Source organism: Myotis myotis, unplaced genomic scaffold (assembly GCF_014108235.1).
Source record: "Myotis myotis isolate mMyoMyo1 unplaced genomic scaffold, mMyoMyo1.p scaffold_m19_p_8, whole genome shotgun sequence".
Taxonomy (NCBI): Eukaryota; Metazoa; Chordata; class Mammalia; order Chiroptera; family Vespertilionidae; genus Myotis; species Myotis myotis.
The window spans coordinates 48560288-48586049 of NW_023416390.1; the positions used below are offsets into that span (position 1 = coordinate 48560288).

The 25762-nt window shown below is 40.0% G+C and overlaps 1 protein-coding gene across 3 annotated transcripts in view; it reads right to left on the reverse strand.

Moving 5' to 3' along the window:
• Positions 1-25762, reverse strand: part of CERS6 (ceramide synthase 6) — a 262156-nt gene that overhangs the window by 162129 nt on the left and 74265 nt on the right. For all 3 annotated transcript variants that reach the window (XM_036319309.1, XM_036319307.1, XM_036319308.1), the window contains exon 3: positions 18649-18779. In XM_036319309.1, the coding sequence (XP_036175202.1) occupies positions 18649-18779 (131 nt within the window). The remainder of the gene's footprint in view (positions 1-18648; positions 18780-25762) is intronic.

Below are 25762 nucleotides of genomic sequence, written 5' to 3' on the forward strand. Positions count from 1 at the left end.
AGTAGGGAAGAGGTGGGCTGGGTGGAAAAGGTGAAGGGATCAAACAAGAAAACCCACTCTCATCTACAGACAACAGTATGGTTATTACCAGAGGGAAATGGGGTGGGGAAGGCAGGAGAAGGGAAAGGCGGTATAAATGGGGTTGGAAAGAGACATGACTTGGGGTGGTGAATACACAATACAACATACAGCTGATGTATTATAAAATTGTAACCCTTAAACCTACATAATTTTATTAACCGATGTCACCCCAATAAATTCAATAAAAAAATAAAATAGGCAAAACTAAATTATGTTGTTTTGAAACACATGTTTAATGGTAAAACTGAAAGTAAAAGTAAGAAAATGACTATCACGAAAGTGGTATGGTGTTTATTTCTTGGAAAGAGAGGCACTGTTGTGGTCAGGAAGGATTTTACTCATATTGAGTCACCACTGTGGGACAGAACATTCCAGCAAGAGAAGACAGCAAGTGCAAGGGCCTGTCGGCAGGGATGAGCTTGGCACGCAGAGAACATATTGATGTCACTAGACCAGAGCGAGAGGAATGAAGTCAGAGAGGGAGACAGCCAAGAGCCAGATGATGCACAGCCCTGCAGGCCAGGATGACCCATTTAGATTTTACTCCAGAGCAGAGATAGGGAGCGAGGCAGTGCTCTTATGGAGGCTCCTTGTGGGTACACCTGTGCCAGGCAGGGGATGGGGTGATGAGAGGAAATCTCAGAGGATGGGAACGTGAGCTGAATTTCAATGACGCGAGGAAGAGTCAAAAGCAGAGAAAAAGAGGTTGTGGAAGGCCCCGGGACAGCAAGTGCAGAGAACTGGAAGCAGTTACCTCTAACATGCAAGAAGGGACTGAACAAGTACTGGTGAGCCCAGCCGGTGTGGCTCAGTGGTTGAGTGCTGACCTATGAACCAGGAGGTCACAGTTAGATTCCTGGTCAGGGCACATGTCCGGTTGTGGGCTCCATCCCCAGTGTGGAGGCTGCCGATCAATGATTCTCTCTCATCGTTGATGTTTTATCTCTCTCTCCCTCTCCCTTCCTCTCTGATAAGCCCTGTGAACTTGAGACCATGAGAACTAAGGGTCGGGGCCATGTCACAACCTTTGCCCTGGTCTCTAATTTGGAGGCTCCGTCCTAAAGCATACTAATCATATATATTAGCTTGTAACCCACATCCCCTATTAATGTTTTATCTGTTTCAAAAAAAGAAAGTCTTTAATTTTTATAACTTTCAGTTTAAGAAATATAAGGAGATGCCGAATATATATCTTTGGTGAGCCTGTATGATGGATACATAGAAATTCATTACACTACTCTTTCTTTTTTTGTAGCTATGTTTATATTTCCTTATTAAAAGTTAACATTAATTGAAAGAATTGTTACTTTGCAGCTATTAAAACTTTATTATATTTATATATAAATCTTTGCTTTGAATCAAGCCATTAAATTCTGTCTTGCAGACATTTAATTAAACATTTAATAATTGTAGGGATAAAAGGATTTTATTTGAGATCATTATCAGAGGCATAGGATTACTTTTTTAAATGTCAAAAAATTATACTAATGGGATTTTATAATAATACCTCCCTTACATTTTTTATTTACTTATTTGATTGTCTTCCTAATGAATTCCTAATTTTTAAAGGAAGGAACTCTTCCTAAAGCTAAAACACTTAATGAAGATACAGTGTGCAAAGTATAAAGAGAAAAAACTGGCAAAGAAAAAAAATGCTGCTTTCTTTTTTTTCCTCTTTCCTCTTATCTCATATTTATATGCAGATTTAGAAAACTGGCTGGCTGCAGGCATAGCTGGATGTGTTTCTTAAAATTAAAAGCATAAATTAAAAATACCTAATGCATCAAATCATTCAAAGCTTAAGAGAAATCCATGTGGCAGCTTAAAATCTTCAGCATGTGGCACAGAATTTCTTAGGAGAGAAGGGAGGATGGAATGGAACATCATCCAATTTAATAAGAATTTACTGCCTCAGCAGGTCACAGGATAATGAAGACAGAATAGTGCTTTATCAAGATGGAGGCATTTCCCTTAAAGGTGAGCATGCCAAATAGGCTCCCTGGGTCAGGTTTGTTCCCTGAGTGTCTGTAAAGTTACAGCCTGACTAAAGGGCAGACTGACTTGCCCTCCCTCCCCTAGGAAAGAGCTCCTATAAACAATGAATGGGGAACCGATAAAGTTAAAGAATGAGTAGTTCCCCGGTTGTCTTAGCTCAGGCTGCTATAATAAAATACTATAGACTGGGTGGCTTACTCAACAGACAATTATTTCTCACAGTTCTGGAGGCTGGAAAGTCTAAGATCAAAGTGTCAGCAGGTACAGATTTTGTTCAGGGCCCTTTTCCTGGCTTGTAGGCGGCCACCATCCAGCTGTGTGCTCACATGACTTCTTTGTGTGAGCAGAGAAGAGAGGACGCTCTGGTGCCTTTCTTCCTCTCCTTTTAAGGCTGCTGGTCCCATCATGGAGGACCCACCCCCACAACAACATCGAAATTTAATTACTGCCTAAAGGGCCCACCTCCAAATACCATCACATTGAGGGTTAGGAATTCAACACTGGAATTTTGGAAGGTCACAGTCATTCAACCCAGAACACTGGTTAATACCAGTTCCACAGTCTGGCCTGATAAATGCCTACCTTAAAGCTGTTCCAAGGGCTCTAACCTTCTCAAGTCTGCTTTCAACCTAATTTTCCATTCAAGTCGCCAGTCACTGCACTGTGAAGGCTTGCCCTAGCCCAGCAGACTTTTGGATTGGAAGAGGAGCACCTATAGAGGGCACACCCCTCTGACCCCAACACTCTTCATTCCTAAAAAAGGCCAACTACTGATGCCCCACCCCACACACAGGTAAACACACTCCACACAGAGAAATTAATAAAGACACTTCCAGACAACTATTTCATACTTTCTCCTGTCTCCTCAAACTTCCGATAATATCTCTGCCTTCCCCCTTAGTCTCTGCTGAAGACCCTGTTTCCTATTTCATTGAGATGATAGAGACAATCTCTTGACTTGCCCTGAGCTCTCGACATGACTCTACATGCCTGCACCCTTGTCCAGGTATGGCTTCCCTCCTGTTACCACCAATGAGCCGCTCATGCTCCTACCTCAGGCAGCTGGTACATGTGCACCACATCCCAGCTCCTCCTGACTAGATGAGGATATGGCTTTTATCATCTGTTCCCTCTCTCACATACTCAATTTCTCCCTCTCTGCTGGATCACTCTTATTAGCATACAAACATTTCATAATTTTCCCCTTGTTAAAAAAAATATTTAATCCCACATTCCTTCTCCGAGGACCACCCTCTTTCTCCAAACCACCCTTTTACAACAAACTTCTTGAGAGTTCCCCATATTATAATTTTTCTTCTCCTATTTTCTTTTGGGCTTCTTAGATAGAGCTGTCACCCTACCACTCCATTCAACCTGCTCTTGTCAAAGACACCAATGACTTTTGTGACACCAATGACCAAATTCAACAGTCACTTCTCAGTCCTCAACTTGCACAACCCATGAGTAATGTTTGACACAGTGGATCATTAACACCTTCTCTTGGCTTCCTCCTTCTCACTGGTCCCTCCTGCAATCTCCTTTATTAGTTCCTCTTCAGCTCTGCCATCTCTGACAGGAACATGCCTCAAGGCTCAGTCCTTGGATGTTTTCTGTATTTATCCTGACCTCACAGTCTCAGGGCTCTAAATACCATCTATTCACTGACAACTGCCATATTTATATCTGAAGCCTTGTCCATAGACTCCCTATTCATATACCCAGATGCTCCTCTGCTGAAGGAGTTTTCTCACCTCCTTCAGGCCTTGACTCAAATGTCACCTTCTCAGAAATGACTTCCTGACAACCTCTAAATGCTCATACCCACACACACTCCTGATCTTTCATTCAGCTTAATTTTCCTCCATGATATTCCATGCCAACTAGTATCCTATATATTTTCCTTATTTGCCTATTGTCTCCACCCCATTGAAATGTAAACTCTTATAGGACTGCCTGGCACTCAAAATATATTTGGGCAATACATGAAAAAAAAAACACAGAGACATGGCAAACAATCTCTAGAAGGTCATTAGCCATAAAATATGGGTTCACGCATCCTAAAATTGGGCATCTTCTATGCATAGACATAATCCAAGTGCTGGATATTCAGGGGTAATATAGACTCTTTGCCCTAAAGGAGTTTATAGACTATCTGGTAAAAAGAAACATAAGTAAGAGCAATGAACTATTATTGTTGTTGTTATTATTATTATTATTATTATTATTATTATGAAATAGGTACACAAAAACGGAAACTGTCAGTTCTACTTGGGGAAAGAGAGTAGGAGTATGATGCCTCCTTCAATGAGTACATGAGACCACACAGGTTATAACGATCAGTTTCCAGGTCTGCTCTCAACTAGACACTAAGCTCAGTACCTGGCATGAATTAGTCACTCAATAAATGTCCCCAGGTTGCCAAATGGAGGTGAACTGAGATCAGACATTTGGGAAATAAAACCTAGATAAAATGCATAATGGCAATGCAGTCCCCTAGGGTATTAAGAAAACTGGGAATAGTATTTGACTAGGTAGGGGAATTCAATTCATTTTGTCAGCCTCTAATACACAGAAATTCAAATCGATCAAAATTTTTCTTGAGTTCTTACTATATGTTTGTCATATTCCAGCTGCTTTATAGCAATTATTTTATTTCATTCTGTCATGTTTTTTAGATTATTAGCTCAATTTTATAGATAAGGAAATTAAGTTTTAGAGGGTGAAATAAAGAAATAGTGTCATTTATCCATCAAATAGAGTCCTATATTTCCATCTAGCATCTGATATAAAACCCAGCATGTAGTAAATGCTCAAAAAATGTTTACTAAACCACATAAGTTCTGGGGGAAACACAAAAATAAGAACATTGTGAGTCGTGTAGCAAGAGGAGCTTTAGATTCTAGTACTCCGGGGGTTAAGCTAGGTTTCATGTGAACACTTCATAACTCATTATAAAACAGTATTTTATTTGGAATGAATCAAATTGAAATTATGCCCACAGGTTCAAGTCCTATTTCAGAAAATCAATAACAACTGAAATCAGTTCAAATTGGACACATTTCTACCACTAAAATAAATAATGGGAGAGAAAATAGTAGATGAAAACTACAATCTTAATGAATAATGAAAAGAAAACAAAAACCAAGAGTTTCCAATGAAAAACACATATAAAGAACAACACTGAAGGAAATTCTGTACTTGGCTACTTCTTGAGATCTGCATGGGCATACCAACTCGTGCTGCAGGTACAGGTTTAAGCCTCTCAACCTTATCTCACAAAGCATGACACTGAGAATTTACTTTTCCTGAAAACAGTATCCCAACCTTCAGATCATTGGGTTGGACCTGATGTAAGCTGAAAAGCACTTCCACCTAATTCCTATAGCCCCTCACCTATTCCCACCCCATTCTTCTAACCACAGAAAAGGAAAAGAGACCTAAAAGGAAGATCAATAATGGCTCCGGGTGAAAGCTGGTTTCTACAGAGAAGGAGCACCAAATAAGGGCCATCACAAGTAAAGAATTTGCAGGCCTGGTGACTCTACTAGCACCCAGGACAGAAACGCACCCAGGACAGAAACACACACAGCGAGGCTTCATGGTGTATGCTTCCTTGTAGGAAGGTCTGGCACAAATCCCAGTACAACCTGGTCACTTGTTATTCCTTGGACAGCACCAGATTCACAATGTTCTTCTGAAGATAAAAATTCCACAAACAAAATTCAATATTTTATAAACTTCAAAATGAATTCTAGCCCCCACATCCATCATAAAAGTAATCTACAAGAAGCTCTCTACATTGACCAATTCTTAGATTTGTTTATCTGAAATTCAGTTTGCTAACCCACAAGAACTCATACGATGACTCAGCCTTGAGCTTTTTCTAAGTCACTGTGCCTTTCTCTCCTAAAAAAGAGCACCAGAGAACAGCAATTTTGTTCTTTTTACCTTTAAATCTCTCCGCACTTACCCCTGCGACATAAAGGTCCTCCATAACCATTTGGGAATTTGAAGTGAATTAAGTCCTGTGGGCGCATGACTTTTTTTCTGGATTTTCTGAGACAGTCTTTCCTGACTGTGTGCCCTGGTTTGTTTGTTTAAGGTTGGACCTTGATTGCAGAGGCCAAGGTAATGGCCTAATACCAGCATGGGTCTCACACCCTGATGTATTTTTCAATAAAATATGACACAGTTGGTGTAGCCAATAGTGAGGTGAGATAATTTAACTTAGATTTCTTTCTTTTTCCTTTGGATGTTTAATTTTTGCATGTTTGTGTGGGGGGTGGGGAATAAAGAGGAGGAGGGCATCGTGACAATTCAATGCACTGAATTATCCTTTTTAGTAGATATGGTAAAGTCTGAAAGGCAGACCACACAAGGAAGGTGCCTGCTCAGAATCATCTCTATTACGTGACAGATTTATGTTGAATGAGCAAGTGTTTTTTCTAACAAAAGAACGAAAGGGTTCAAATTTAGTCAGACACAGGTATGAGGCATTGATAATAAAACACAACTCCATTCTTAAATGAGCCAAGCAGTCGGTAAAGATGGAATTTTTGTGAAAGCAGGCAAAACATTTTACAGCAGAAGGTCAGATGGCCCTAAATATGTAGAGAGGAGTGGGTGGGAAGAAATGCCACCTTAGCTTGGCAACAGGTCCACACCCGCCTCTTGGCTTTCCCTCTCCCGGTTACCCTTCCTGCTAACTGGAGTTCCTCAAACCCACCATTCCCCCCAGGCAATTTCCACTCCCTGGAGAGCCTCTAGCAACCGCACTCTCTTTCTCTACCTGGCCAACGTAATCATCCCTAAAAACCAGCTGTGCCACCTCCTCCAGAAAGCCCTTCCTGCCTCTTTCCTCCCCACCTCAATCTTCCCTAGGACTATTTCAAATAAACTTGAGCTTCTTCTAATTAAATTCAGTCCTCTCGCCCCTAGAGGTTCAATCCAGTCCTTAATCCAAATAACTGATTCATTCAGGAGACATTTATTGGGGTTTACAGAGCACCAGCACTGTGCTGAGCCATGGGGAAGAGAAGATGAAGACGCAGTGGACAGCTTAATAGCAGAGAGAGATCCAAACAGTGAAAACAGCAAGTCTCTACGTGCACCAGGAGAGAATGACTCTGCAATTAGCATGTCAAGGAGAAAGCAATGACATTGAACCCTAGTCCCTCATAAACCGCAGGAAACAGAAAGGAGACCAGGATGTGCAATAAAACACCAAACAGCCCCCTTTCCATATTTGCTCTGAATGTGGGAATATACAATGTCCTCGAGCTTTCTCTAACACGGTGCTGTTGAAATAACACAAGCCTCCAGATTTAGGAAGGTTTGGGTACAAATTCCAGCTCGGTCGCTTACTAGCTGTGTGACATGGGTTGTTACTGCATCTCTCTTTGCTTCAGTTTCTTCATGGGTATGAAAGGTTTTAAATACCTAGCATAAAACAAACATTGGTTGTAAGGATCAACTACAAAGGTCCTATTACAGGATCGGGAATAAAACATAACCTCAGTAAACACTGTTTTCCCCTTCTTGCTTAGGATCTAATTCTCCTACCAGCATTACGTGTCCAGCACATCTGCAAGAAACCCTAATATTATGTAATCATATGTAAGATGAAAATACAAAATGCCACGATATCTGTGGCTAAATACAGGGGGGACAGATATTATCAGAACCCTGAAGAATTAAGTGATATGTCCAAGACTTGTGCACTAACCTTTAATGCCAATTCTGCTGCTAACCTCTATGGCACGGTGCTCCATCACCTCACTTGCAATGTATCCTCCGAAAAACAGTATCATTAACTTCCCACATCAGGAAGTTTCAACCTTTTCATCTCACAACACACATAAACTAATTACTAAAACTTCTGCCGCACATCAAAAATATATTTTTGCTGATTGGACAAAAAATAGGTATAATTTTGATTCATTCACACTGGACGGCTATTGTTGTGTTGCTGCTGTCAATTTTTTTGTTTTGACAACCTAAGGGAAAAGAGGTACTGCCTGACTATTTATTTTAAAAATTCTTGTGGTAACGCAGTTGAAAATCTCTATTCTATATAGCAACTACTATGAGATGGTATATAGGCCAAATAAAAAATACTGTCCACATTTAAAATCATTTTTAATATATTTTTATTGATTCTTTTGAACATTGACTTCCTGGTTCATAGGTCGATGCTCAAACACTGAGCCACGCTGGCTGGGCTTTAAAGTCATTTTTCTACAATACTTAAATTCTCTCAAGAAAAGACAGCCCAATGGACACTGCCAGCAGCCTGACTTGCATTTAACATGAAAGTAATTGGCCTTAATTGCATTTAGTTAAGTTTCCCATCTGATTATGTATTTAAATTTGGGGAGGCCTACAGAGAAACCCCAAAGATTTGCTTCCCCGATAGTCACTTGGAATCTGCTCAAATCTTCCCAAAAGGGAAATAGCTGGGCCTCCTGATACTTTGTCCACATGCCCACCCTCCACTACCACCACCTTATACACCAACATTCACTCCTCAAATGACTAGGTACGATATTCCAACATCAGGAGTCATGTGCATTGCACCAACTTTTAAGGCAATTACAGTCAAATTAGTAATGGTTGAGGATTCTCTTAGGGCTCCTGTCTGCCCCTTGCCAAGGGATGTGGCCACCATGAGCCAATCACAGGGGGGCAAAGAGCCAGAGGGAGCAGAAGCTCTGGCCCTGGAACAGCAGGAGGCGGAGTAAAGAGAAGGACAGAAAGAGAGAGCAAACCAGACCAGATTCCCAAGAGGAAGCAACAAAGTGTTTCCTTCTCAACAATCTAAAATTAATTCTCCTGATGGCACATTAAGATACAAGACCCAGAAAGCTCCATGGCGAGGGCAATAAGGAAAAGGCCCTAGAAATAAGTCACATCACTTAAGTATCACAGGTTATACAGCTCCCTATCCAACGTCTTGACCAGCTTTACTAATAAGGAGAATCAATTGCCCTTGTGAGTCCCACAAGGTCCGAAATGGTTGTTTGTTCAACTTTACAGCCGCAGGCATGGAGAGACGCACATTATATGTAACCCTCATTTGATTCCCAAATGACCTTGTGAGGAAGAATCATTTGTCCTTTACAGAAGAGGCCCCTGGGACCTAGCAAAGTTAAATTACTCGCTAAGGGTACCATAGCTTGAACCAAGACATGAACCGGGTACATTTGATTCCCAGCCTCAAATCTGTTCAAGGTCAATTGCCTCCTTAGCACATAGGAGGTAACCAGTAAATATTACATTTAACTCAAGCTCCCACACTGAGAGGCCACGCCGGCCCCTCCCACAGCTGATCAGACCGTCCTGGCTCTAGCACAGGTGGCTCTACTAAAGCCAGCCCTGCTGGGCTCCACGCTTTGCTCCCTCTCCCTCCTGGCAGAGTTGAGCTGTGTCCTCCTCAGAATCACCTGGCAAATTTAAACCACTGTGGCTCAAGGACATTCACTGTGTGTTCTGACATTCCTCATGTGGTGCTTCAAAAGCCCTGGCCTCTGCAGGCACAGTGGGCACGGGTCCCTGCTGAAGTAGGACACCCTTTCACATCCTCTTCTATCACACATCGCTGCACAGCAGCAAGCCCAGGGCTCTGGCCCTCTGAACCCAGACGGGTTTGGCATCTTTTTCTTGTGTGTAAGTAAAGCCCACATAACAGCCCTGTGAACTCACAAGGTCACGTGGTTCTGTCTCCTTGGGGTTCCACAGAACAAAAGAGCTTCATCCAAACTGAGAACCTGCTCTCCTTGGATCTCTCCTCCCACAATGACAAACACCAGAGCTGCCCGTGGTAGGTAGTGTGCCTATGGGGGCGGGGGCACACTGCCAAGGCACAGTTTTGACTAACAATTGGCTGTGTGATGGTGTTGACAGTACCTGACACTCACCACCCCTGTGTGTGCCACACACTTCTCTACACTGTATAGATGGTAACTCATTTATTGAGCCTTCACAGTGACCCTATGAGGCAGGCACTACCTGCCCATTTGACAAAGAAAGAAACTGAAACTGAGGGGGGCCAAACATCTGTCCCAAATACCCCAGAGGTTTTTCCTAGAGAGAAGACTGGAACTCGGACTGCCGGGCTCCAGAGCTCCCCCACCACACCACTACCCTGTCCCATTAGCCTCGCAGCAAAGCTTGTTGTGAAACCGTGAATGTCTTCCAGTGTTATGTGAGCATAACAAGGATTGCATAATTGCTTATATGTGATTTCATCTGCCAGAAGCTCTAGGTAACTGCAGAGAACTATACTGAGTTAACCTGAGCAGTGCAGGAATCCACAAAACACACACACCCCTCTCAAACATCTCCAAGCCACCTCAATTCACACGCGCTACGAGCTACACCCATCTGGTGCCACAACTTGCTCTCCGATTTTGGATCATCTTCCTTTCTCCGCTTCATAGAAATTATGAGCTGTAACCCTTGCAACACTGTTATAGACAGAATTGTGCCTCCTAACGTTCATACATGGAAAGCCCTGAAGTCCAATGTGACTGTATTTGAAAATGGGGCCTTTATGGAAGCAACTGAGGTTAAGTGAGATTCTAAGTTTGGGGTCTTAGTCCAATACGATTGGTGGCCTTATGAGAAAGAGCATCAAGGGTGAGCATGTACAGAGGAAAAACCATGTGAGGACACGGGGAGAAGGTGGCCAGTAAGAAAAGCCTCAAGAGAAACTAACCCTGTGACACATTGGTTTTGGACTTCCAGCCACTAGATTGTGAGAAACAAATTCCTGTTGTTTAAGCCACCCCGTCTGTGGGATTTTGTTATGGCAGCCCTAGCAAACTAATACCCAACAGCAACGTACAAGCAAACATTAGGTTTTTTTAAAAGGTAAACTATTTTTTAACCATTTAACATGTGTAACACTATACTCCTGTTTTTACTAGGTTCCTAACTCTTTTTTTAATGTCACTGACGAAGTTTTTGAGTGTTGTGTCCTGACTCATTTTTCTCATAAGCCATGTGTTGTTTTGTTTTGTTGTGCAATTTTGTGGAATGCATACATCATATTAGAGCACATTTGACTGTACTGCCACTCAGAGAATAGTGACTTATGGATCCAGAAGACAAATCATAAAACATAATGTTTCTATAGTCTTTTTCAGACACTCTGATGAGGTGGGTTCTATAAAAAAAGTCTCGAGAAGGGCAGGCACCAAAGTTAGATACAGAGCATGTATGTGTATTTGTGTGGGCACATATGTAGGCTACAGTCCTGTATAAGTAGAAAAAGTTAAAGTATTAATTTCTGCTTGGTAGGCTTTGGAGGATTTTTCTCTAAATTTTACAAACGTTTTATATATCTCCTATAATCAAAGTTGATTAGGATGATTTTCATAATTTTGTTCTAAATAGGAAAAAAAATAACTCTTAAAATAGATTAATTAAACAACAAAGAGAAATGATGTATAAATTCAAAATATGGCAGATGAGAATTAAATAAGAATATTAGGCTTTAATAAATTCAGTTATTCCTCAGTTTACTCTGTCCTCTTTTTTTTTTCATCTTCACCTGTGGATATGTTTATTGATTTTAGAGAGAGAAGAAGGAAGGGAGAGAGAGAAACATCGATGTGAGAGAGAAACTGCATCCCATACATGCCCCGACTGGGGATTGGACCTGCAACCTAGGTATGTGCCCTGATGAGAATTGAACCTACAACCTTTTGGTGTACAGGATGACATTCCAACCAACTGAGCCACTTGGACAGGTCAATACTCTGTCCTTTTCATCACTCTCCAACTCCATGTTGAACAAAATTATTGGAAAAATTATCTACAGAGCCTTAAGAAATTGAATATTTAAAGAGAACTGACCAACAATAGTGAGTATGTGGCCAGCTTGACCAAAGTACAGGCTCTTTGATATTTTTAGCAAAACTATGTTTTCCTTAATTAGCCAGTACACATGGATTAGAGGCCTAGCCATATGCCATCAAGGAATGTGAGAGGCTTGATTTAATTGGAAAACCGAGTTAACTTGCTACAGATGGTAGGTCTGGAGTGGAAGAGGGAGAAAGGTTTTAAGAGCTTATTCAAGGCAAAAGAATAGACTGCCTATAGTCAGGTTCATCAATCTTCATAATGTTTGTAGTGAAAGCGACACTGCCTAAGAATACTAATAAGTTCAAAGAGGGCTTGATTGAGCTAAATGAAACTGCATTAAGGCACCATGTCTCAGGAATATTAGAGACGGGGCACACTAATTACAGAGCTGTCATAATGCTTCTATTACATGGCAACACTCTGAACAATGGATTATTGTGCCTGGTGCTATAAGAACACATTCTCTTTCTTGAAACTCTGAAAAAAACTGTTAATAATACTGTAATCCTAAAGCACTTAGCAAACTATGGCTCACCAGCCAAATCCAGAAGGCCATCTGTTTTTGTACAGCCCATGAGTTAAGAATAGTTGTAAAATGTTTAAATTGCTGGGAGAAAAAATTAAGAATAATGCTTCATGACACTTGAAAATGATGACTTCAAACTTCAGTATCCATAAATAAAGTTTTATTGAAAACCAGCCATGCACATTTGCATTGTCTAGGGCTGTTTTTGTGGTATAACAGCAGAGTTATAATTGTCACCAGGCTTGTGTGGCCTAAAATATTTACTTTCTGGCCATTTACAGGAAAAGTTTGCTGACTCCTGTTCCAACGTCAAAACTGACCTGAATACAACCCACCGATTTAAAACCACTGGAAATAGTCAAGAATAGCCTTCAACACCAAGACATTCACTGTCTCAACCAAATTTGAACAATAATGAGGCCAGAGTAACTATGTACTTTGCATGATGGAAACTGTTCACCAACCTAGGGATGATTTTGTATTAATGAAAAAAAATCATCACTTTCACAGCAACAAAACAACTCAACCTTATACTATTTAAGACCTAAGTGGTTGTCCCCCAAATTTACAATTAATTTTTTTTTTCAGATTTATGATCAGCATTTGACACACTGCCAATCATGTATCTCAGTACTGATAAAATGAAGACATCACTTTTCTTATTCTCCTGTTCTGAAACCGCATAAATCTCCAGCATAACTTTGATGGCGAACTTTGTAAAAAATGCTCACGTCATGATCTAATGGAGAAAATCATCAAAACTGATTTTTTTTGGCAAATTTTGTCCATCCGTAGTGTGGAATATGGAAGATTCTAAAGCAGTTTACAAATATGCAGTTGATTTTTTTTTTCAAACAGGAGAGTGAGTTATAAAAACCAGACAATTTCCTGAGATCAAAGACTGATCTGAAATAAAGGAATATGAGACTCAACTTGTTGTTTCCTGTACAACCCCCATTTTCACCCCTCAATTATCAGGCTCCACTTCCGTACTGAAGTCACAGACAGCACTGCTGATCTGTCCAAATAAAACAGCTAACCAATAAAAGCAGTGACCGAGTTGGTGGCATGAAGGCAACTGGTTAAGCCACTCATTTCTCATGCTGAGTTATCCTTAGTTCAAAGGAATCACAAATTAAGAAGACCACAGTCCTTTGCAGAAATGAAGACACAATTTCAAAAGGTTCCCAGATTTTGGTCATTGTACTACCACTAACAGAAGGATACAGATACAGAAGCACTAGGGGATGATTTTAATCAGCATCAAGTCTAAAATGGAATTCCTAAACAAAAGACAATCTTGGATCCTCGTCTTACAGCAAGTCTCCATACGGATCAAACTTTAATCCAAAGAAATTACCACTAACCTGTGAAGCATGACTATTCCTTCTCCTACATTTCCAGGTTATCATGCGGGAGATTTATCTGTCCAGTCAAATAGACACTGCTGAAATGAAAGCCACACATAATATTTACTCCCAGATGTGTGCTATTAAACCTACTGCACAATATTAAAAAGTAATATGCATAGGTAAGGAGAGATTGAAAGGAAAGCCTTTTACTCCGAAAATTTATCTCTGCCCCTTCCTGTGTCACCCTGCAGATATTTTCATTTCAGATATTTACTTTTATGTTATCCAGATATTGTTAGAGGAGGAAGGTGAAGCCTCAAAGCCTGATCCCCCAGTTAAATAGCTCCCATTCAGAGCCAGTTTCTCCTAAAATGTCTCACATGACATCTCATTTTTATAAATTCTTTACTCCCTCCTAAAAATCTCTATTTCAGTTTCCAATAAAGATTGAAATGCTTCTGGAAGAAATATTCATCAAAACAAACACAGCTGTAAATGACTGACATCAGCATGAAGAAAAAAAAATACCACGTCAATGTTTCAACACATTACTTGCTGAAAAGCTTCTCCTACTCAGTCCTTCTGCATTAAATGGGTGTGCCCAAAATTGGACATGCCAGCAGATGGTTATAAGCACTGTTTGGCATGCATCTTGGTGCATTCTACACTGCTGACAGATGAAATACAATTCCCCTGGAGGGATGCTATGGTTTCTAAAGCAGTACTTACATAACAGAAAAACTACAGAATCTTTCCATCGGGGCCCTAGATCTATAAGCTCCAAAGTTGTGTTGTCTTGCTTGTTTAGTAGATTTGAACAGTAGTCATCTCTTCTCAGAGATTAGTGCGTCTTAACCAGAGATGTGTGTCATCAGTATTCGGGATATTTCTTCCAAGATATGTATGTCCAGACCCCACCCGAGTCCCCATACTTAATCAGACATGCTGGTGTGGGGCCTGGGCATGTGTACGTATTTTGGAAAGCTTACCAGGTGATTATGAAGTGCATCCCTGGTTAAGATGGCTTTCCCAGATTATTTTTTAAAGTGGTGAGTAAATAACTGTGACATACATGTGTGCATGCACAGAACAATATAATTCTGTTTTATTTTTCATGGTGCTATCTAAATATACTTCTTTGCTACCCCATTCTTTCCCCCTGGTTTCTGCTTCTGAAATTGGCTTGGAGCAGTCCATAGTTCAGTAATCTCTCCAGATAAATTTTAGGTAAAGTCTGTATATATTAGATACTCTTCATTGGGTGTGTGTGTGGGGGGGGGGGGGCGGGCATTATGCCAACTTAGATCAGCAAATTCTTCCAAAACTATGTCATCTGAACATAGAGTTATTCGACAAATATTGATTCAGCAGCGTCTACATGTTGTGGTAAAGGCAGAGAAGAATGCAAGAAAAACAAGATGTGGTTCTTGTGCTCTCAAGGAGCACATATGATATAGTTAGGGTGAGACTATATAGACAAGCTATGAAAAGATAAATAACCACAGAAGTAAACACGTGACTCGGTATTAAGTGACTAGCTCTTCCCAACAGTCACAACACATTTCCGAGAGGGCCTGGGGTTTGAAGACTGGATATGGGGTAAATGGGGGGGGGGGGGGGGGACGACAGAGGAATGTAGAGGTTCCCAATCAGGAGCATGGAACAAACCAAGGCAGGAAGGAACAAAGTATGGACAGTGGAAACATAGCCCTCTGAAGAAAGGGGTCATCTGGGTAACAAACAGATGAAGGCAGACTGTATCAGGCTAAGGAGCCTAATATTGATCCTATAGTTGTAGGAAAATCATTAAAGGTTTAAAGCAGCAGACCACGGAGATAACAGTATTTTAGGAAAATGTAAAAAAAATTTTGCAGCAAACACAATATCTATGAGTATCAGGATAAATAATGGGACTTATGAGACCCATCAGGACGGGACCATTGCAGTGGCTTTACAAAGAACTAATGGATCTCAGGGGCCGGCTGGTTTATTTCCAGCCTGTAACAGAATAGGAGCATACAAGAATAGGAGAAAAAGAGAATCAGGAGTAGAAGCACATCAGAGTTGCCAGTTGGAGGTGACTCAGAAGAAACATTTGCACTGCACACATGACTTTGGAAGAAGTTGTGAGAGAAAAGAACTCCTTTTACACAGAGGATGGAAGGTAGAAAGAGGGAAATAAGAGATTGAAGACTGAATCTGGAGAAGTGGCCCATTAAAGACCATAAGGAAAATAAAGAATAAATGATGCACACAAAAGTCCTCAGAAAGGCAGGAGAATCTATTGTCAACCTACAGGGCAAAGGGAGAACAGATTCAAAACAAAGTTCAACATTCTTCTGCAACAGGGTCAAAGGCCACTGGTAATGATTCAGTTCTAGTCCCAGCAACCCCTGTGTGTGCTCTAACCCACAATTGATCTTTATCCTTTAATCTTTAGTTACTGACTGTGCATACCAATTGTTTAGCACACATATCTGGTTATTTTTTAATACCTGTCTTGACTCTCACATATTCAGATATTACATTTTACACAACACTATTATAAGTAAGCTACCCAAGGGAAGAGATCATAATTGATACATTTATGCACTCCCAATCCCCACATTGTGCCTTCACATTGCCATGCCTCTAGCAGTCATTTAGAAATTTAGAAATTTTTTAAATTCCAGAACATTTAAAAAAATATGTTTTTATTGATTTTAAAGAGGGAGAGAGAGATAGAAACATTGATGAGAGACACATATCCATTGGCTGCCTCCTCCACACCCTGCATTAGGGATTGAGCCTGCAACTCCAGGCATGTGCCCTGACCAGGAATCGAACCAGGGACCTCTTGGTTCATAGGTCAATGCTCAACCACTGAGCCACACCAGTTGGGCTAATTCCAGAACATTTTTATCACCCCCAAAAGAAACCCCATCCTTGTCAGCTGTCGCTTTCCAACCCTCCATCCTTGACACTGGCAACCACTGATCTGATTTCTGTCTTAGGGATTTGAATGTTCTAGGCATTTTCTATAAATGGAATCACACAATATCTGGCCTTTTGTGACTGGTTTCTTTCCTGTAGCATAATGTTTTCTTTTTTTAATTTAAAACAGATACATTAAATTTTTTGATTTTTTTTACGATATACAAAATAAATCTATTACTAGACTGTAGATACAAAATAATTAGCCATTTACATGCAATAAACATCAATATTTCAAGAAGAACAATTTTAAATATAACAATATTTTTAACTAATTGAAATATTTTTAACTAATTGTAACAGTACTCATCCTGGTGACTGTGGTGTGCAGGTAAGAATCAGCTGAATTCAGGGGGAAGACACAGACATTGGTATAACGTTGAGCTTTGCCTGTCAAAGTGGTCCACGGACCAGCATCATGGCCTGGGAACTTGCAAACAATGCAATCTCAGCTGCCATCCCAGAACAACTGAATCGGAATCTGCACTTTAACAGGATCCAGGTGACTGCTTCCTACACACACGGATGTAGGACTCAGCACAGTATAGAAAGGGGTAGCACGGAGTTACCAAGTAAGTCAGTGGGAGCTGGAGCAGATGGCACCTGAGCTTCAGTGTGTGGGCATGTGCTGAGACCCCACTTCACCCCTACTCCGACCTGCAGCTCCAGGATGGAGCCCTGGCCCTTTGGGTATTGGCAGGACCAGGACAGGAAGCAATCCCAGCTTTTGAGCAGGAGCCCAGATGCATAAATCCTTCCTCCACAATCTGCCACTAACTTCAATTACAGGAAGGGCTTTGCAGATTGTATCTACGAGGCTGTTTTTCCATGTTTTATAAATATTCTGACCTCCTGAAGACCCTGTTTATGCACCCCATGTTTATCCAGCCCTAGGATTTATGACACTATTCTGCCTCTCACTCATTCTCCTAGAAGATAAGGTTTCCCTTTAAGCTTTAGATTACAATTGCTAAAATACTTTTTGGGCATAATTGAAAGCCAGATCTGAAAATGTAACTTTAACCCCAACTAGAAAGAGCCTGCAATGGAGGGAGCTACACTGACAGCACTTCTGTTAAATGACCAGTTGTCAGGACAAAGCTCCCAAAGAAAGGAAAGAACGGTTAGACACAGGTACCACGTATCCCAGAGGAGGAAAACCAACTAGAACAATGAGGCAGAATCCTCCTTTTGTGGGGGATTGCTCAATGCTTCAATATTCCTTTCTCTAACTTTCCTATAGATGCATGTATTGAGTGTCACTACTTCAAAGTATCACTGTGCTAGAAGAGTTCTCACTGGGTCTTCTATCATTTTAACAGCTTCCTTGAGATATAATTTACACACCATAAACTTCACATTTCAGAAATAGAAGAGACTTTCATTCCATGCCCCACCTTCAAGCAATGCTTCATTAAACTCACCCAAGAATATAATACAGCCATTTCTTAAATCTCCAGGAATATAGGTCATCAGTGTGACCCGCTGATAATATATCCTAGTTTCTCAGCTTTATCATTAAATTTTTTTATCAGTGGAAAGAACATCATGACAAAGTCTACTCTATGAAAATTCAAACTATACATGTAATGACTTTTAGTGCTATATTTCAAGTGGCTGACTGAAAATTCCATTGTAGGTTCTGTAATATGCCTACTTTGTAGGAACTCCATGCAGAAGCCAACTTCACTTATTGCATCCAAAGTGGAAACCACAAACTTGTATCAACTATTTTCCCCACCAGATGGCTTTTTAGGGGCCGCTGGAGCCTGGACCAAGCCTTTATTTTTCACCTCAGGGATGGTATGAGTTACTATGCAGGTGTTTCTTTCAAAAAGAAAAACAGCAACTTACATGCTCTCACAGAACCTCGTCAGTGTGCTTGGCTTCTCCTGGTTGCGTCTTTGTCTAAACCAGCGCTGAATGCTGCGAACATCCCAGTCCAGCTGCTTGGAGAGGCCTTCCAATCTCTTTTCATCAGGATGCTGTGAAACAAGGTACCAGGAAAATTATTTCCATCTTCACCAAAAAGAGATAGGCCCTTGTCTACAGTTGAGATTAAAAAAATATATATATACACACACACACACATATACACTATCTGCTACTGAGATTTCCATATTTACCACTGAGGATGTAGGCCTGCCATTAGCAGTGTGAACGTAACTAACCACTTAGGACAAGAGAAGTTATTCACTGTGAAACAGCATTGAAAAATATGAATCTTGCTCTAATGCTTGCACTTCTTATCAGCAATGAAGATGCAATGGGACAGCCACCTGGCTGAGTCAGGTCCATCAGTCTTCAAGGAAAGGAGTTTCAAAACAAAGTTCACTAACAAAGTCTTCCGCAGCAGAGAGGTAAAGGCCACCTTAGGTGAATTTGCAAAGAGGCATCATTTCAATATTTCCTTTTCTCGGTGGGGGGGTGGGGGGGGAGTTGGGGGGGTGGAGCTAGACCCAATTATCATATATCAGGATAACAAAAAGTTTGGAATAATCCCCAAATAGGTGGTTTTAGACTAAGGGACCAATTCCACTACAAAATACGTTTTTTCTTTCTTCTCTCTCCCCTCTCCTCTGTTCTTCACACATTCCTCTTCTATTCATTTTCCTGGTCATTCCTTTTTATCAGTCCCCATCAAAACTTTTACAAGGACTATGTACAACCTGAAGACACAAACGTGGTGAGGCAGAAAGAGATGCTATTTATGCTTGCCACAGGATGATAATTGTCTCACACATTTCTGGAACATTAGGAGATGACAGACATAGGTTCAATTCCTCCCTCCAAGGGCCTACCCCTCTGAGCCTCGGTTTACTTACCCATTTAATAAAAGTGTTATTTATTCACCTAAATGGGATGGTGGTGAGGACCAAATGTAAAAAAAATGTATGTAAACTCAGCACATGTGAGTTCTCCCCTTTGCTTCCTCTCTCTTCGGCATCTTAGAGAGCACCCTGCCAAAAATTATGGGAGAGTGACCTGCCACACAACACGACTAAACTAATTTAGTTTTATTCCTTATTTATTCTACTTTGCTTTTATAGTAAGGAGTCATTAATGATCAGAGGAAATAACCAAAAATGGGGAAGGCAGGCTGACCAGCTTTCTGCTCTCTAGTTATGAGGGTTGAATTTTCACATGACACCCTTTAAAGCATCTCAATCAATTCTAGGTGTCAGACACACAGGAAACACAGCCAGTGGCCTCAGTGTTATGATTGAAGTTATAAAATGTGCTGAGCTTGTGTCTGTAAAAGTTATTTGCGAACTTTCAGGAAGGCATGTACGCTGAGCTATTTTTATTGGTAGTCCTGACACCATCTCCACTCTCCCTTATGTCTTGCTTAATTTAAAAGTATGGGAGAGAAAAAATTTACAGCCTACAATATATCTTGGACCGACCATTTTCCTAGAAGAATTCATTTTTCATTTCAACTTACATTCTAAGTTTACTGACTAGGTAAAACACTCATATGGTTCACAAATTAAAATTATTCAAAGTTTCACCTTCTTACTTTGTTCCTCCTCTCTCAGTTCCTCCCCCCCTTCTTACCAGGTAACCAGTCATTAAATCAGGTTCTTTCCAGTGTTATTTTATGCAAATATAAGCAAATTTGAATATACATTCTTATAACCCCCTCCCCATACCCCCCACCCTCACCCCGCCAGTCACATAGATGGCTGCATGCTACACACATCATTCTGGACTTTGGGTTTTTCACTTTACACTGTGTCTTGGAATATGCCCATTATCCTATATAATAAAAGCCTAGGTGGTGTCCCGACATCGCCACAAGATGGCCGCATGCACAGCAGAGGTGGGGGCCCAGCGGCTGCTCCATGCAGTGAGGCCTGGGAGTCCTGTGGCTCTGCGCAGTGTGGAGGAGGCTGGCCCCGGCATCTCCGCCATCTTGCATGGAGGAGGCGGGTCCTGACGGAGGAGGCGGGTCACAGCAGGGGGGGGGCAGTTGTGGGCAATCAGGCTGGCAGGGGAGGGCAGTTGGGGGTGATCGGGCCAGCAGGGGAGCAGTTATGGAGTGATCAGGCTGGCAGGCAGAAGCGGTTAGGGGCAATCAGGCAGGCAGGCAGGCGAGCGGTTAGGAGCCAGAGGTCCCGGATTATAAGAGGGATGTCCGACTGCCGGTTTAGGCCCCATCCCTGCGGGTTCGGGCCTAAACCGGCAGTCGGACATCCCCCGAGGGGTCCCAGGTTGGAGAGGGTGCAGGCTGGGTTGAGGGACACATACCCCCACCCCTGTGCACAAATTTCGTGCACCAGGCCTCTAGTAAAAATATAAAGGCCACCCTCCTTCCTTTGTAGAACTAAGAATATGCCATAATTTACTTACACCCTCCCCTATGAATGGCCACATAGCTAGCTTCCAAACTTCCGCTACTATAAACAATGCTGCAATAAATAACCTTGTCCTGCGTCACTTTCTACAGGCCATTTCATATATAAGTATAAATTCTGGGAAGTGAATGTTGGCTATCAAAGGGTCTATGCATTTGCAATGTGTTTAGATATTGAAAAACCCCCTTCATTAATAATTTCACCAATACTCTCACGCAAGCAGGCATGCTCATTTCCCAAAGCCTCATCAATACAGTATATTATCAGACTCAATTATTTTCCAGTCTGATGTATAAAAAGTAGCAACTCAGTATATTTTAAAATTTGATTTCCTCTTTTTCTGAGAGAAGCATCTTTTCATGTGTTTTAAAAACCATCTGTATTTCATTTTTATGAACAGTCTTTTCATATTTATTGTCCATTTTTTCTTCATTTGTAGGTATTTTTTTTATTGATTTGTAGAATTTCTTCAATTATTCTTTAATTTCTTCCATTAAACCTTTGTGTGCACAGCTGGCTGCATACTTTGTTCCAATGTGTCACTTGTGCATTATAGTTAGCTTATGGTGTGGTTTTTGCTTGTATTTTTTACTTGCAGAAGTTTGTTTTTTGAATGTATCTGAATTTATCAATTGTTTCTGTTATAGTCTCTGAATTTGGGTCATAATTAGAAAAGACTTTTCTATTCTAAATGTCCAAGATATTCTCCCACATTGTTTTGATTCTAATACATCTATAGATTTGATTTTTACATTCAATCTTTAGCATATTTGGAATATGCATATCCTAGAATACAGTGGGAGGTGTGAATCTAACTCTCTTTCCAAATGGCCACCCAGATAGGCCAATACCATTGTTCACATTTTTCCCAGGAGAAATTGAATCTATTCTTCCATTTTTCTATTATGTTTATACAAGGATATGAAGTTAGGTTACTCAGAAATCTTTTTTTATTTTTCTATATGAACTTTAGAATTGGCTTGTTCAGTTTCAAAATATAAACAAATGGTCAAACAAGAAAACCGGTTGGTATTTTTAATGAGATTATACCAAGTTCTTAAATTAACATAGAGTGAATTGACATCTTTACACAATTTATCTTTTGTGTCCTTCAACAGTGTTTGAAATTTCCTCATGTACCTTGTAAATCCTTCTTACATTTATTAGTAGGGATGTTATCTTTTTGGGTTTCTATTATAAATAAGGAATTTTCTCAGATCTTCTGACTGCTTAATGTCTGCATGTATATATGATTACTAATTTTGTGCTAACATTTCATATTGTTTGTGGCTAATTTTCCTGGTATATGGTCATATAATAGCATATTACTAGAATGATACCTCTATAAACAAAGGACATTTTTAGTATCATTTTTTCACTAGTACCTAGAACAGAGGTGGGCAAACTTTTTGACTCGAGGGCCACAATGGTTCTTAAACTGGACCGGAGGGCCGGAACAAAAGCATGGATGGAGTGTTTGTGTGAACTAATATAAATTCAAAGTAAACAACATTACATAAAAGGGTACGGTCTTTTTTTTTTTTTAGTTTTATTCATTTCAAACGGGCCGAATCCGGCCCGCAGGCCGTAGTTTGCCCACGGCTGACCTAGAATATAGTAGGGCCTCAATACTTCTTGAATGAATGAATAAACCTTTTCATAGCAATAGTTTTATTGGCTCCTTTCTAATTTTTATGCCTTGATGTTCTTTCTTCTTATCTACTTGCTAATTAAATATAAAACTTAGCACAATGTAAAACAGTGGTTATAAACACCCCTATCTGTTCCAGACTTTAGTGGGAATACCCTTATGTTTCTCATTAAGCAAGAAGCCAGATCTGGGCCTGTGGGCCTGATATGCAGGTGTATTAAAGGAAACCACCTCGCCCTAGTTAGATAATTTTATTTTAATCAAAATGATGTTAGGTTTCAGGATCCATGGAGATGATTATGCATTTTTTTCTCCTTAGATCAATTAATATGATATATTATTTAAATAGATTTTTAATACTGAATTCAGGGAAGGAAGGCCTTGCACTCTCTAACAGTGGTTCTCAACTTGTGGGTCGCAACCCCTGAAAATACATCCTGCATATCAGATATTTACATTACGATTCATAACAGTAGCAAAATTACAGTTATGAAGTAGCAACGAAAATAATTTTATGGTTGGGGGTCACCACAACATGAGGAACTGTATTAAAGGGTCGCGGCATTAGGAAGGTTGAGAACCACTGCATAAACCCTACGGGACAATGATGAATTAATTCTTTTAATGTGAAGTTAAGTTTATCTGCTAATTTTTATTTTGAATTTTTCATCAATATTAATAAGTACAATGGTCTCTAGTCTTATTTTTTCATAAAATCTTTGTGAGACTTTGATATTAATGTTTCATTGCTACATAAAAAGAATTTGGATGATTTTCTTAATTTTCTATGCTTTGGGATAGTTTAAAATAGCATTGGAATTTTCTGCTCTTTGAGAGAGTGTTATAATTTTCTGAGAGTATCTGAGCCTGGTTCGGACCTAAACTGGCAGTCGGGCATCCCCCGAGGGGTCCCAGATTGGAGAGGGTGCAGGCTGGGTTGAGGGACACATATCCCCGCCCCCATGCACAAATTTCATGCACCAGGCCTCTAGTTGTTAAATATGTTTGTACTTCTGTTACTTGATTTGGCTGCTTAAACTAATATGCTTTGACTCCCAGCTACTAGAGATAAGGCATTTAGTGAATTTACTGTGCCTCCCATCCATCTCTCCCTTTCCTCTCCCTATTATCATTTCTACATTGTGAGAGAAAATAATGTTTATGCCCTGTCTTGCCTGTTCGGTCATCCGAATCCCCACATTTCTTTCTTAGTTCTAAAGTTTAAATGTATTGAAAACTCACTAACATTTCTAGTTACCTATTGGTCAGCTGAAATTAATGATTATGATAGCTTCTTCAAAAAGGACTTTTGGGAACAATTCCCCAAATTTTTGCATTTTTAAAATCTGTCTTGACCCTTTACACAGTAAAAACAATTTGCATTATTTATAAAATTCTTAGTTCACATTTTCCTTGAAAATACTGAAAATGCTGTTCTGTGGAATGTTGCTATAGAGAGGATTAAAGTAATGCTGATATTTTCCCCTAAATAAGTGATGTGATTTTTTGTTTGGCTGATCAAAGAATTATTCTTTTTTTTTTTTTTTTTTTGGCTTGTATGAATAGTATTGGCTTTATTTTTTAAATTTATCTTTATTTGTTGAAAGTATTACAGATGTCCCTTCCCCCCCCACCCCCCGCCACTGACCCTCTCCACCCTGCACCACCACCCCCCGCCCCAAATTATTATTTTATTTTTCAAGTCTAACAATTTTTTAATATATAAGTCTTGGTGCTAACCTTCCTGGGTTAATTTTTGTGAGATTTTCATTAACATATTAAAATAAATCTCCATTTATTTTTAGATAATTTTCTTGAATTACATCTTCCAATATTTATTCTACTTTGCTTTTTCCTTAAGGAATTTCAATTATGCAGATGCTATATCTGCTTGGTCTATGTATCTAATTATTTTTAGCTCTTTTTTGTTTTACTTAATTCAGTTTTATTATTTCTATCTCCCATGTTTCTTGTTGAGTTTTCTGCAGTGTCTAGCATTTCCTGTTTTCTTTCCCATTTTGTCTTCATTTCTGGGATAGTCTTAGTACTTTTTTCCTGAACCTACCAGCTCACACTGCATCTCTTTTGTTGACCAACCATTTTTTTTTTCTTTTGATGTTGTATTTCTTTTTTGTGTCTCCCTCCAAAGTTATTGCTTTTTTAATTATTATTATTAATGGTGAAATATTTGATCACAATGTTCATTTGCCCTGTGGCCTAATTTTTCTAATAACAATATTTATTCGTAAGTGTTACTATACATTCTTTTTCTTGTCTATGATGCTGTGAGTGTTCCTTCATTATTACTCATCATTGAGGGAGTTGGATTTTCACGACTAGCTCCTGACAGTATGGGAGCAAGGAGGGTGCTTTTGCAGTTTAGCTGCCATCAAGGTAGCCAGGCTCCTGAAAAAGTGCCTTCCATGTGGTCTTCTGTGTACTTCCTCTACCTCTCTGAATTAAACTGAGTCCAGGAGGGCATCTGCCAGCCTTGCTCACCAGTTCCTGTACCTTGTGTTGCAAACACTGGATAGAGCTTTTGTCTTACCTTCAAGAGCTGTCTTTCTTGCTGGCTTTCCTAAAATCAACCCCCGCTGGGCCCTCCATCTACGCTTCATGCTTTTCACTTCCTGCTACTTGGCTTCTGCTCAGCCCTAACTGTTGTTTGTTAGCTTTTATATATATTTTGAAATCTAAAGATATGTATCTCCTAGTTTGCCAAAAGTAAAGTGTGTGAGATTTTCCTTCTTTTTTTTGTGTATGTATATTTTTAGTGTTGTGTTTTTTTATTGTACTTCATAGTGGTTTTTTCCCCCTTTTTAAATATCTTCACAGAAAGAAATAAAAATTGCTGACTTATAGAAACATTTTTATACCAGAAATACCTAGGTTAATTTTAATAATCACAATCAGTACTGAGAGGGAAAAGTGAAGTAAAAAGGAAAGAATGTGGATAAGT